The sequence below is a fragment of the Pelodiscus sinensis genome, chromosome 11 (genome assembly GCF_052426305.1).
Source record: "Pelodiscus sinensis isolate ZL-2025 chromosome 11, ASM5242630v1, whole genome shotgun sequence".
Taxonomy (NCBI): Eukaryota; Metazoa; Chordata; order Testudines; family Trionychidae; genus Pelodiscus; species Pelodiscus sinensis.
In genome coordinates this window covers 11,011,486-11,025,723 of record NC_143062.1, presented here as the reverse complement: position 1 = coordinate 11,025,723, position 14,238 = coordinate 11,011,486, and the positions used below count along the sequence as shown (strand labels likewise).

General features: G+C 43.4%; 1 protein-coding gene across 24 annotated transcripts in view; it reads left to right on the top strand.

Moving 5' to 3' along the window:
• The window catches only part of PBRM1 (polybromo 1), an 89,984-nt gene that overhangs the window by 47,016 nt on the left and 28,730 nt on the right, over window positions 1-14,238 (top strand). For all 24 annotated transcript variants that reach the window (XM_075939398.2, XM_075939397.2, XM_075939410.2 and 21 more), the window contains 5 exons: window positions 1,738-2,014; window positions 5,511-5,616; window positions 9,472-10,114; window positions 10,698-10,909; window positions 13,856-14,041. In XM_075939398.2, the coding sequence (XP_075795513.2) occupies window positions 1,738-2,014; window positions 5,511-5,616; window positions 9,472-10,114; window positions 10,698-10,909; window positions 13,856-14,041 (1,424 nt within the window). The remainder of the gene's footprint in view (window positions 1-1,737; window positions 2,015-5,510; window positions 5,617-9,471; window positions 10,115-10,697; window positions 10,910-13,855; window positions 14,042-14,238) is intronic.

Sequence of the window (14,238 nt, the reverse complement as noted above, 5' to 3'; positions counted from 1 at the left end):
AGGACCAATTCCAACTAAATCAACCCGGCCAGGGCTTTGTCAAGCCGAGACTTAAAAACCTCTAGGGAAGGAGAGTCCACCCCCTCCCTAGGGAACCCATCCCAGTGCTTCATCACCCTCCTAGTGAAATAGTTTTTCCTAATATCCAACCTAGACCTCTCCCACTATAACTTGAGACCATTGCTCCTTGTTCTGCCTTCCGTCACTACTGTGAACTGCCTTTCTCCATCCTCATTGGAACCTTCCTTCAGGAAGACGAAGGCTGCTATCAAATCCCCCCTCACTCTTCTCTTCTGCAGACTAAAGAAACACAAATCCCTCAGTCTCTCCTCATAGGTCATGTGCTCCAGTTCCCTAATCATTTTGGTCACCCTCCGTTGGACCCTCTCCAATGCGTCCACATCCTTTCTATAGTGGGGGGGACATAATATTCCAGATGTGGCCTCACCAGAGCCGAATAAAAGGGAATAATCATTTCTCTGGATCTGCTGGCAATGCTCCTCCTAATGCACCCTAATATGTCATTCACCGCCTTGGCTACAAGGGCACACTGTTGACTCATATCAAACTTCTCGTCCACTGTAATCCCCATGTCCTTTTCTGCTGAACTGCTACTTAGCCATCTATCATCAGACCAAACATTAAAAATGACCTGGGAAGCATAGAATCATAAAAACGTAGGGATCTCAAGAGCTGTCTAGTCTGTTTTGACTGTCTTCGGCTACTTGAGAGAATCTCCAAGTCTCCCCGCCACTGAAGAAGTACAAAATGTACTTGCTGATTTTGAATTTGTATAGCTAAGAATCCCTTTTTCTTTCTCCATCACATTGTGACATGTTGTATTATGCTTGTTTCCTGTTGTGTGTTTTTTTAATTGCTTGTAATCTAATGGTGGTGTCTGCTGTTCCCAAGTGTAAACATTATTAAATAGCTGGTTCATTTCACGAGTGTCCTATCAAGCAGAGATTTTTTTTGTTATGCATAATGTTATTTATATGGAGAGGGAACTAAATGTTAAAATCTCTGTGCTGCAGCAATCTTGGAGAATGTTTTGAACTACAGTCTATTGGCTATTCAAACCATTCAGAGGATACTTTCTATTAATTTGTAGAATGATCCTTCTTTATATTTTATCTTTATGATACCATATATGTTATAAGAAATATAGAAAGGATCTTACAAACAGAGAAGAGTCATAAGTTCCCTTGATGCTCTCTACATAGTACATTCTCCAGTGAACCAGTCTCTTAGGACTACATTTTTTTAAAAATTGCCTTAGTTTTTGAACATTCAGCTGCAGAAGTTTAGGCTTCATATCTTTTTTTCCTAAGGTGCTACGTATTCACAGAGCTCATTGATTTGAGCATCTCTGAAAACGAGACTCAAGGTTTGTGAAGTTAAACATTCAAAAATTGAGGCACTCCGAATCAGAGGCCACTCTTTTTTCTTTTTTTTTTAAGGTCCTACAAAGTGGAGGAATGGAAGAGGAGAGGCGGTGTTTAAAATTAACTATCTAGCTCACCTAATGTTGCACTTACCCAATTCTGTTAACTACTTTCAAAATTGGTGTGCGCACATTTTTAGCATGGTGGTGGTGGTCTTATACAGCTGTGTATATACTTTTTCAAAAATTGCAATCAGTATATCTTGCAACAGAAAGAAAATTGTTGTTCTGGTGTAGGTATGTAGGGGAGAAAAAAATAACTCCCCCCCCCCCCTTTTTTTTTTACCCAACAGTAAAAAGAATATAAAGAAGCAACGAATGAAAATCTTATATAATGTTGTTATTGAAGCTCGAGAACCTGGCACAGGCAGAAGACTCTGTGATCTATTTATGGTTAAACCCTCCAAAAAGGACTATCCAGATTATTATAAAATCATTTTGGAGCCAATGGATTTAAAAATTATTGAGCATAACATCCGCAGTGATAAATACTCAGGGGAGGAGGCTATGATAGAAGACATGAGGCTAATGTTCCGAAATGCGAGGCACTATAACGAGGAAGGCTCACAGGTATGGTTTAGATTATGCAAGCACAATCACCTTAATGCTCTGTTACAGAAGGAAAAATCATGTTGGACTTCTGTAGTGGTTAATCTCTGGTTATTCCATCCATTGATTATGTGAACGGTTCTAAAACATGCGCACCTCACTGTAATACTTTTTCTAAACCAGGAACACTACTGATTCTGTACAGATTTATTTTTGTGTTTTAAATATTGCCTCTGCCTGCAGATATATGCAGACAGTAACAGAGCGCCTTCAATTTTAAATGTACATGAATTAAGGATACAATTCCATTTTTTAATCCTGTTAGCTTTGTACACTAAAAAATCACTGTTCTGGTTTCTTCAGTGCATAATAAACAGTTGTTTACTCAGTTCCATAACTTACACGCTGTAAACCCATTGAAGACGATTGAATTACATAGAGATCACTCGAAACCTAATTTAATCTTCCGAATTTTTGTTACCAATGGGTTAGCTATAGTATTAATAACTCAGTTCGGTTTTGAGATCTCTGCATAATTTTGCAGGACTCATTGGTGGAAAGGTGGTCTCTGGTACTCAAAGGAATACATTTGAGTAACATAGATACCCTTTCCACCTACGAACCCTTCAAAAATTCTGAAGATTCGATAAAGAAATTGAGAAAAGGAGAACATGTGCTCCCACCATGTTGTTTTTATAATCCTGTCAGAATGGAGATTCCGTTTAAATGCATAGTTTACATGTGGTCATCATTATCTTCCTTATTAAACATTTATCTATGATGGTTAAATGTATATTCCCAAAGTGTATGCAAAAGAGACATACAAATCCTTTTTAACCAAGTAATTACCATTAACGAATGATTAAATAATAAAGCTATTTAATAACTATAGATCAAATCCCGAAGTCCATATTTAGTCCTTCAGTCAGGTAAAGCTGAGTCAAACACTAGCTGAAGAAACACATATTTGTACCCCATTGTTGACAGCATTATGCACGGCAGTGAGAAACTGGATTCTGTGGCATTTTGAGACAGGAAAACAAATCTTTGATGCCCTAAAAAAAAGTAAAACCAGTGATATCTTACTGTATGAAGGCATCCAGAATGTATGGTGACTGGAGTAATCTGGAAGCTATTCTTACTAAGGTGCATACCAATGAATGTTGTTTCAAACACCAAACCTACTCTCTCTATAAATTTAGAAACACATATTTCTGCCTGACAACTTAAAGTAATTGAGCAGGACAGCATAAGCAAATTTAAAAAGCAATGGTGGTCTCTTGTTCTTAATCAGATCGTTGAAATGTTTAATTTGGCAAGTGATGAACATGCAGCAACACTTGCAAAATAATCTGATGGTTTAATAAGCTACATTGGCAAAAAGACCAATGGAGTCTTATAACTGCAAGTCACTTATTTGAAGTCCTGCAAATGTATTTGAGTGATGACAGTGAACTGTTAACAAACAAGATCTTTATATTTAGGGTTGCCAGATACTTTCACAAAAAATCCTGAACATGTTGGGAGAAAAAATTGGTTGAGTGAAAAAACCCAAACAAACCAGGGGACCAAACTTGTTGAGCAAAAAAAAAAGGAGGGGGGGTGAGGGAGAGGTGGCTGATCCTTTAAATCCCTGTGCTCTTCCCCCCGCCAAATGCGGCAGGGGAAAAATGTCCCTGCCAACCTTCCATCTAAGAAAAACAGAAAATACTGGACATTTTACATGTCTGGTATTTTCTGAGGGTTTTTTTTGGGGGGGGGGGTTACTGGACAGGGGCCACAAATACCGGACTGTCCGGGCGAAAACCAGACACCTGGCAACCCTATTTATATTCTTCCCAAGATAGCTTAATGTGATTTGGATCGCAAGGCAAAAATTAACAAAGAGTAGGAGGTTTTAAAACACTGTGCTAGAAATGTGTTTGAGGAATTATTTGAAGGGGGGGGGGACAAATCCAAGTACTAGAGGCAGAAGGCGACGTGAAGAGGAATGGAAGACAGAGAGATAAAGATGAGGTGCAAAGGGAGAAAGATGTTGAGAGGAGGATGTGGGATAGTAGACCGAGATCAGAGCCTCTTAGGGGAGACTTGGGAGTTTGAACTAGGTTTTGGGAAGCCAACAAAAGGACTAGCAGGAGAGAATAACTTAAGAGTGGGGAACAGAATTAAGTGGATTTTAGTAGTAGCATATGACTGCTGAAGGAGGGAGTAGAGAGAGATGAGAAGTGAAAAATATAGATTGCAGCTGTCAGGTGAAAGTTGACCAAGTTATCTGCAGAAGGATTGCAGTTGGAGGGATGGAGAGAAATAGCTGATTTTTAGACTTCACCTAGAGGAAGAAAGGGAAAGCCAGGATGTGGGATGCGACAGCGAGCAGGAGAGCAAGGTAGACATGAAACCAAGTTTGACCCTTGATTTATGTGAAGAACAATGGACACTAATGGAGAGCTGAGTGAATTTGATCTTTCCTTCCAAATAGTCTTAGGAATTTGAACTGGGAATTTCACAGGGACTTAATGAAATTAGACACTCAGTTCTCACTGGCATTAAATGCATTATGGACCCCAAACTCCCTTACATCCCTTTGAAAATCACAACCTTAAAGGTTAAATTGGTAGGATATTCAAAAGGAGATAACTGAAAGACATTCAGAGATGTAAGACTGATCAAAAGGAAAAGGTGGGCGTGTTGAAAAAAGTTATAGTTTTGAAAGTCCTCCACAGAGGAAGTGGTAGCTGAAAGAGCTGGTGAAGTCACCTAAGGATGAAGTCTGAAGAAAAAGAGAGATGGGATTAAGAGAAATCTGTGTGATACTAGTTAACAATGGAAAATTAAATGGAATCTATAGCATCTTGACAAATAGGTAGGGAGAGTGAAGGTGAAAGGGACAGAGCCTCTACATCAAACAAGGATTAGAATAGAGAAAGCTCTTAGCCAAGAGATGATTGAGGTGAGCTTACATAGGTAAAAGAGGTTTATGGTGGAGGGTCTGGCGTAGAAGAGATGCAAGAGAAAACTGTAGAACAGAAAACCAGTGAGCATGAACTGAACTTCCTAGGAGCTGTAGGAGGAAATAGGACGAGTGTATAAGCTTTGATGAAGCAGAAGAGAGTTGAAAGAGGGTTTCTCTGGGAATGGGGAATAGTGTGTTTTCAGAAGTAAAAAGAAAAAGAAATTGTGATAATTTAAATAGAAAGCAAAAGGGATGGAGACGAAGTCAAGAGGACAATCTAACACCAGGCCTTTTTTTGAAAGATACTAAGGTGCTTTACAAAAATTACATACAGGAATTATTTCGTCCTTTACTGAAATGTAGAGTAATGGGGTGGAATGAATCCGTTGTTTTAACAAAACATCCTCCAACACTACGCTATCATTCAAGAGTGGAAGTGAAGAATATTCACTAAGGAGTTAATTCTTCTGTGCTAAGAGTTTTCTTGGCATACTCTATTCCATTAAGGAAACGTATAATTTAAATACTATTTTATTTCTCTTGCAACATTGTAATGGCTACTAGGTATATAATGATGCCCATATCCTGGAGAAGATTCTAAAAGAAAAAAAGAAAGAGCTGGGACCTCTTCCTGAAGATGATGATATTGCTTCCCCTAAACTAAAGCTAAGTAAGGCAGCCTTGTGGATTCCTACTTCTTGGTAAATGTTGTTATGGAATAAAATGCTACAGATTAATGTTAAAATGGAAAGCCAGGTCACCATACATTCCAGGCAGGCTGCAGAACTTGTGCCACTTCTAAACCCAAATGTACATTAGACTGCTGAACTGAATTACATTGTCAATACCATCATCATTACAGTGGAAATTGGTGTGTTTGTGCTGAAATGAAAATTAAGATGTGGGAGTTTGGAGAGTCCGATTGAGAGAATATGTAACACATTTTTCTACAGGCTAGGTTAGAACGAAGCAGGTAAATTCAAAATAACTGGAATTTAAGCATTGGTATTACATCCCCAATCAGCTGAATGAGATATAAGAAGCATATGTAGTGTGGCCGGGTCAGTACCACTCCTGGGCCCCAAACCTCTGTTCAGTTTACAGCCTCACAGTCTAAGTCCTGTGGCGCAGGTCCTGTTTGGGCTTCTGCCCCTCAGCTAAAAGGATGTTGGAGCCAATGCCCCTGGTCAGCCTGGGCCTGGGTAACCAGTCCTCCCCAGCTACTGGCTGGGCTCTCAGGCTACTTGGGTAAGGGAGTCCAAACACTCCTAGTCGGAGCCTCTCACCATGGTTGCCAGATACTTTCACAAAACATACTGAACATGGCAGGAAAAAAAATGGTTGGGTTAAAAAAAGGGGGGGGAGGGGGAGACCCAAAGTTGTTGAGCAAAAAAAAAAGTCACTGCACCTTTAAATCCCCATTTTTCCCCCCGCCACCTCCAGACACAGCAGGGGACGAATGTCCCAAGTGGCCTTCCATCCGAGAAAAACAGAAAATTGTACATGTCCAGTATTTTCTGTTTTCTTACCGGATAGAGACCGCAAATACCAGACACCTGGCAACCCTACCGCTCACCTACCCTGTTGTCTCTGGCAATGCTGCTGTTCTCTGTATCAGCCTTTCTCATTCTTTTCTTATCAGTTATAGCTCCTCTCCACCTCATTCCAAACTCCTCTCTCCCCCCACTTTGCTCCTCCCCCCAACAGGGAAATAGGGTTGCCAGATGGTTTAACAAAAAATACCGAACACTCCCCCTCCTCTGGGCAAAAAAAACACCGGGGAAAAAAATTCTGTCGTGGGAAGGGGGGGGAGGAGTAGGGAGGGGAGACCAAAGTTGCTAAGCAAAAGAAAAGGAGGGGGGGGGGCAAAGTTATTAAGCAAAAGTTGTACCACTCTGTCCAGTTCAGGACTGCACACTAACCGCCAATGCACCCACCCCTCCTCCTGAGCCAGTCTCCCCATCCCAATGCACTCCCCCCTGTCTCGGAGCCAGATCCCCCCAGCACCCCTCCCATCCCAGTGCACTCTCCCTTCCCCCTGAGGCAGGCATCCTCAGCATCGGGGGCCCCTGCTTCAATCAGATCTTCTCCCTTTCTCCCCACAGAGCCAAGCACGGAGGAACAATCTTACTTTTAAAGTGGCTGCCCCTGCTGGCTGCCTCGGCTCACATTGTAGAGAGAGGGAGGTATCGCTTTGCCAGCTCCTGGTCTCTGCTGGTCACGTGGGCCAGAGCAGTGTGCACTCTGCTCCCAGCCCAGCCCGGTGCCCCCTTAGTGTGGCGCCCGGCAAATGCGCCGTCTTGCCCCCCCCCTTCGCTAGACTCTGCCACGCTCCGCATGCCCCCGCTAGATGCAGCAGGGGAAAATTGTCTCTGCTGGGCTTCCGTCTCAGGGAAACAGGAAATACTGGACATTGCACATGTCCAGTATTTCCTGTTTTTTTACCGGACAGAGCCCGCAAATACCGGACTGTCTAAGTGAAAACCGGACACCTGGCAACCCTACAGGGAAAGCTTGTTAAAAGTCCTTCCCTTCCCCTCCCCCCACTGCCTGAAGTCAAATCACTTGGCCCTTATAGCAGCCCTGTCCTAGCTGTTTCCATTCTGCTCTTAAATAGCCTCAGGTTAGCTGCTTCTGGCTGCCCTGAAGTAACCTGCCCTGCCACAGTAGTAAGCTTTGAAACATCAGAAAATGATTTAGCAGTGGCTAAAGTGCAAATAGGTTAAGGAACAGTGCCAGGAGCTAGAAGATCTGCTCTGTTTCCATAGACATCTTTGGATATTTGTCATTTACCCTGAAAAGTAGCAGCTTTGGTTATTATCAGGGAAAGAGATTAGAGAAAACATTTTCTCTTAATTATTTTTCAGTATCTTTATGCATTCAGTAACATTTTGTGTATAATGACTTCTGGCTGTGATCTGCCATCTTTAATCATATACTGCGTAGTATCTTGTTCCTTGAGTAGTTCCACTGATAGTAATTAGATCACTTAGAGTAAGATACTATCCAGTATGAGTAAGGGTGCATCTGATCCTTAGATTCCCCTTTTGTATATCTGGCTCTTCCACAGAGCCACAAACAGAAGTGAAACATCTTTAAGAGAAAATTTATTGTAAATTCGCTTCAGTGGCAAGGAAATTCAGCAGTAGGTGGGGTATTAGAACTATTTTTCACTCCATTAAAAAAAAAAAGAAGAAACTGAGCAGATTTCTGGTTGGTGCTGCTCTTTTCACATATGTTTAAATTTTAACCTGAGAAAATGAGCAAAGTGTATAGAAGGGCTTTAAAAAACCCAGCAGCAGCACAGACACCACATTGAAGCATCACTGAGGATAAAAATATAAAGCCACCAAGAAGGCCTAGATTTGGAAGAATGCAAGTGCAAAGAGTGTGTATTGCTGTAATAACTGCTCTTGTATTAACAAAGCTAATCTGATTGGGTAGCCCTATTTGAAGGCATTATTTTACATTTTAGCTATAAGAAGTCAACCTAGTTTATCTTAAATCTGCTGTATGGGGGAAAATTCACAGTATGTGGGACTCTTAGGATGTGTCTGCACAGCAGCTGGGAGTGCCTCCTCAAGCTAGTATTGTGACAGTAGCGGTGTAGAGGTTGCAGTACTGGCAGAGGCTCAGGCTAAACACGCTCCCAACTACAGAGTAGACATACACACATTTGAAAATCTCCCATGAAAAGAGAATTGTAATGGCTGTGGAAAATCCACACGAAGCGAGGATTTTAATGACTATGCCCTGAAGTGAGAGTTTCACACACTGCTATTTTTGTGTTGTGTTCCTCAGTCTTCAACTTGAGGCTGACGTGCAGTCTTGAATAATTATTTTATACAGGTTGCACCTCTAAAATCCAGGATTCTGTGGTACGGCAACATCCATGGTCCGGCATGAGCACGGATGTTCCCAAGATCAGAAAGTCCTGGGGCACTGCAGGGAGTGGGGCCTGGGAGCCCGCATGCAGTTCAATTGGGCTGCGAGGAGGGAGCCAGGAGCCAGTACGCAGTTCAGTTGGGCTGTGAGAGCCAGGAGCCAGCGTGCAGCTCAGTTTGACTGTGGAGATGAGGGAGGAATGAGCTGAGCTGGCATGCATCTCAGCTATTCTGTGGGGGGGAGCCAGGAAGCCCAGGGGCAGAGGGCAGCAGGGGAGAAGCTTGGCAACAGGGGGACCAGAAATTACCTCCCTAGTCTGGAAAAATCCCTCATCTGGTTCTAGTCAGGTCCCGAGGGTGCCAGACCAGGGAAGTCCAATGTGTACTTATAGAAGACTTGCTTCAGTAGTTTCAGTTCCAGCACTCTGTATGTTGTACTAAATTGTTCACAATGAAAACAGAGAAAACATGAAAAAAGTAAATAGTAAGAGCTGATGGAATAGATGTGAAAAAATTGCTAGTTTCATTAGGGCAATTAGGTACTAAGTTACCTGAGCCATAGAAAGGGAGACTGTTAGGGAGGTAAATACACAAGGCTGACTGGGTTTTATACATTTGGGTTTTGTTTTTTGTCTGTGTAGGTCGAAAAAGTGGTATTTCCCCTAAGAAATCAAAATACATGACTCCAATGCAACAGAAACTGAATGAGGTATACGAAGCAGTGAAGAATTACACAGATAAACGAGGGAGGCGATTAAGTGCCATCTTCCTGAGGCTCCCATCTCGATCAGAACTTCCTGACTATTATGTAACCATTAAAAAGCCCGTTGACATGGAAAAGATAAGAAGTCATATGATGGCCAACAAGTATCAGGACATTGATTCTATGGTAGAAGACTTTGCAATGATGTTCAATAATGCCTGCACTTACAATGAGCCAGAGTCTCTGATTTATAAAGATGCTCTTGTCCTACATAAAGTTTTGCTTGAAACTAGAAGAGACATAGAAGGTGATGAGGATTCTCATGTACCCAATGTAACATTACTCATCCAAGAACTTATCCATAACCTTTTTGTATCTGTAATGAGTCATCAGGATGATGAGGGCAGGTGTTACAGTGACTCCTTAGCTGAAATTCCTGCTGTTGATCCCAATTTCCCAAACAAACCACCTTTGACTTTTGATATTATCCGAAAGAATGTAGAAAATAATCGCTACAGGAGACTGGACTTGTTTCAAGAGCAGATGTTTGAGGTGCTAGAGAGGGCAAGAAGGATGAACCGGTGAGTGAAACCATACATATATCAAACTTTAGTCTTGTTAAGTTAATTTTGAGTCTTAGCACTGGCCATTTCCATTTTGAGACACGTTAAGTTTCCTGTGAGTGTGCAGCTTCTTAGTGGGGTGCCATTATCTTCAGTAGAACTTAAGCTTTTATTTTAAAATTTGTATCCCCTATCTTTGATGTTAACCCTGGCAAAACAGAAGATTAAACCGATGCAGGGCTATCTTCCTATCTTCCAAAGTTAATGGAAGAGAAGTGCACATGAGGAGCTCAGTGGTCAGCCACAGGATGGTAAAAAGGAGACTGTTCAGAGGTATAGGTTGTTTTGGGGGAGAGATGCTATGTAGAGACATAGACTGTCACCAAACAATAAAGTAAACTGTTTCATTAATATAGTAATATGCGCTGAGTTTTATTTCACTTCACTTCTTTTGTTGAATACAAGTTCTCTAATATACATGGAGTGTCTTTTTAAAATTTATCCTTCAAGGTAACAGTTGATGAGTTTGTATTTAGAATACTGATGTATTCCTGCATAAAGTAGACTTTCATCTTGTAATTGATCTGTTATTTCCGTGCAGGACTGATTCCGAGATTTATGAGGATGCTGTGGAACTTCAGCAGTTCTTTATTAAAATCCGCGATGAGCTCTGTAAGAATGGAGAGATTCTTCTGTCACCAGCACTCAGCTACACCACCAAGCATCTTCACAATGATGTAGAAAAAGAAAGAAAAGAAAAACTCCCCAAAGAATTGGAGGAGGATAAACTCAAAAGAGAGGAAGAGAAGAGAGGTAATTTCATTTTCCTTTCAAAATTATAAACGTTAATCTCTTGTTCTGCTTTCCTTGCCGAGCCAGGCCTTCTCTGTTCCTGCTGCAGCAGTTGTGGTAGTGAGGAGGAACTAACTTACAGCTTTGTGTGGGGCAAGGAGATCTCTGTGAAGGTCTTTTCTGTCACTCTCCTCCTATGTTGTCTCTGTACTCTTCATGGCTTTCATGATGAATAAAGATGTCTGCTGGCTCCTTGCCACGAAGATGACCCCCAAGCTTTTCCCCTTTTTGTCCCTTCAGAGAGAGCAGGTAATTGCTGTTTTCCTGCAGAATTAAGGCCACTAGCAATACCTTTATGCACTCCTTGCAGCGGGGGTCAGTACTGCATGAGAGCAAGAGATTGTGTTCTTAGTATGGAGGAAAAGAGGGAGGCAACAGAGGTTATTCTTCGAGTGGCCCCGTGGGTCCCGTCCCGGCGCCGCGGCTCGGAGACTTTTCATAGCCGTGCTTCGCCGGCTCGCGCAAGCGTGGTTCTCCAGGATAGCGTGCGCGCCTTTGATCAGCCACGCGTGAGCCAGCAACCGTCAGTTCCTCTCAACCGCCTCTGGTTGCGGTCGGAGCTCCCTGATCTCTTCTTCAGTTATGGTTTTAGATAGTTGCTTACCTGTAAATAGTTAAAAATTTTAGTGTTAGCTGTGTTTACATTCCCAACAGGCACCCCCTACACAAAGTGGTCACGGTACTGACCCTTGTTGGATTGGTGGTGGGGTCCCAAGTTGGTGCTCCAAGAAATTCCTTTCATGTCCCCATCTCCATTGCTCACCATAGCCTCAGCTGCTTCAGAGGCAACACCCAAGGCCATTTGGCCTGGCCCTCCATATCCATGTCAGGAAGCTCAGGGAGGTTCACCTGGCCTGCCAGGCTTTCTTGCACCAACTAGCCCCTTAGTTGGGGTAAGTCCTGACAGACATTCCCGCCATGATGCATTCCATCAGTGTCAGGGCGGTGCCAGGTCTTTGTCCCTTTCTCATGAAGTACTCAGCTTCTGGCACTTCTGTGTGTGGCAAGCCATTCACCTGGTGGCCACCCTCCTGCCAAGGACCAAGAATGTCCTAGTGGATTTCTCGTTTCACCACAAATGCTCGCTCCTTCTGGAGTTTGTCAGCCCAGTATTCTGCAAGTTTGTGTCCTGGCAAATAGGAAGTGACATGTGTTCTGCTCCCTGTCAGACTCGTTCCTGATTTTGTGGTAGGAGCACTGATGTATGCCTGACCGCTGGTGCCCTTGATCCACAAGGTCCTGCTAAAGGTGAAGCAAGACAAAGCCAGTGTCATTCTTGTGGCCCCAGTGCAGCCTTGTCAGCACTGGTTCAATATGTTGCTGAGTGTGTCAGCAGCCACCCACCCCTGCGGCTGCCTCTTTGGCTGGAACTGCTCTCCCAGAACCAGGGCGTTTGACAGCTGTGTGGCCAAGTGGAGATGAATGAGGGTGCTCTGATGGTGGGCAACAGGAAGTCCTCCACCAGAGCCACCATGTGGCTAAGTGGAAGCAGTTTATGTGTTGGGCCTCAGATTATCATGTCGGTGTGGAAGGGGACCCACTGCAAGATGTTGGCCTTCGCCCACCCTGTGATGGCATGGTTTCTGAAAGGCCTGCTAAGGCTCAGGGGTCCCCCACAACCCGAGCCTCTAGTTTCCTGCACTTTCCTGCTTCTCTCCTAGAAGGTCTCCTTACTAGTCAGTTAAACGTTGGCCCATCAGTTGTCTGAAGTCAGAGCGCTAATGTGAACCGTCTTCCGTAAGGACTAAGTCCAGCTGCATCCACATTAGCCTTTCTGACCAAAGTCATCTCCCAGTTCCATACTGGCCAAGACATACTTGCTGGTCCTTTTGTCCAAAGCCTTATGCGGTGGATGATAAATGCAGATTACATGTCAGACAGGCCCTGGCCTTCTACGTAGATAGAACGAAGCCGTTCTGTAAGTCAATGCAGATAGGATGACCTGGTGCCTGAAGAATACCATCATGGATCATGGCCTGTATCTCTTATTGTTATGAGCTAGCGAAGGTGCCTCTGCTAATAGTAATGGCTCACCTGACTAGGGGGCAGACATCCTTGGCAGCCTTCCTCACCCAGGTGCCAATCCAGGAAATCTGTCAGGCTGCCATCTGTTGTCCGTCCACTCGTTCTCTTCACACTATGCGCTGACCCAGAAAACTCAAGTTAACGTTGGCTTTAGCAGAGCAGTGCTCCAATCTGCAAGTGTGTGAACTGTGACCCTACCTCTGCGGATTCAGCTTGTGAGTCACCTAGCATGGAATCGACGTGAACAAGCACTCGAAGAAATAAGTTACCTGCCTTTTGTAACTGTTTTCTTTGAGCGGTGTTGCTTATGTCCAGTCCATTACCTGCCCTCCTACCCCTCTGTTAGAGTTGTCAGCAAGAAGGAATTGAGGGCATAAGGACGGTGCCTGATATACCACAGTGTGAGCACTGCACTCCAGGGGGCGCTGCAGCTGGCATTCCGGATACTGCTAAGGCAAAAATCTGCAACAACCATACATGTGGGCACATGCACCCCTAAAACGGAATGGACATGAGCAACACATCTCAAAGAACAGCAGTTATCAAATAGGTAGGTAACTGGCTTTTCTTGATCCATAACTATCCGGGTCTTTCTTGCTACCACAATGCAAATAATAAATAAGAATGTGACAAACATTGGCCCCATCCCCAGCTCTAGCTGGTAAACAGACGTTCTTAATCTGCAGTGGTGCTCCCACTTGCCGCTTTCTTCCCCTCATTCCACTTACACCCAAGTGCAGTTTTACTTAACTTGCCAACGGTGCCGTGACCTAGCTCCTGGAGAGCTGACGTATGGGAGCAAGGGGCTGTTTCTTCTCAGAATCTTTTCTCTTCTGTCAGTGGCTTTTAATAATTGTTGTGTCCCTTTTATGTTGAATTAAGAAGCTGAAAAGAGTGAAGATTCTGCTGGGGGAGCCGGTCTGTCGAGCTTGCATCGGACTTACAGCCAAGATTGCAGCTTTAAGAACAGCATGTACCATGTGGGGGATTATGTCTATGTGGAACCTGCAGAAGCCAACCTACAACCTCATATAGTCTGCATTGAACGATTATGGGAAGATTCAGCTGGTAAGGACACAGCAAAATAATGCAGTACAGCTGCTTATTTTTAATACTGTATTGCTTGGTAAAACTTCCTGTTTGTTTTCTTTGGTGAAACCTTAATTATTCTGTTTACAACTCTATGTGCGCACTGGCATGTGTGTTTATTATTTCTGAAACACTTGATTTAAAGGCTTTTGCATGCTGGAGAGCTTTGGGGATCG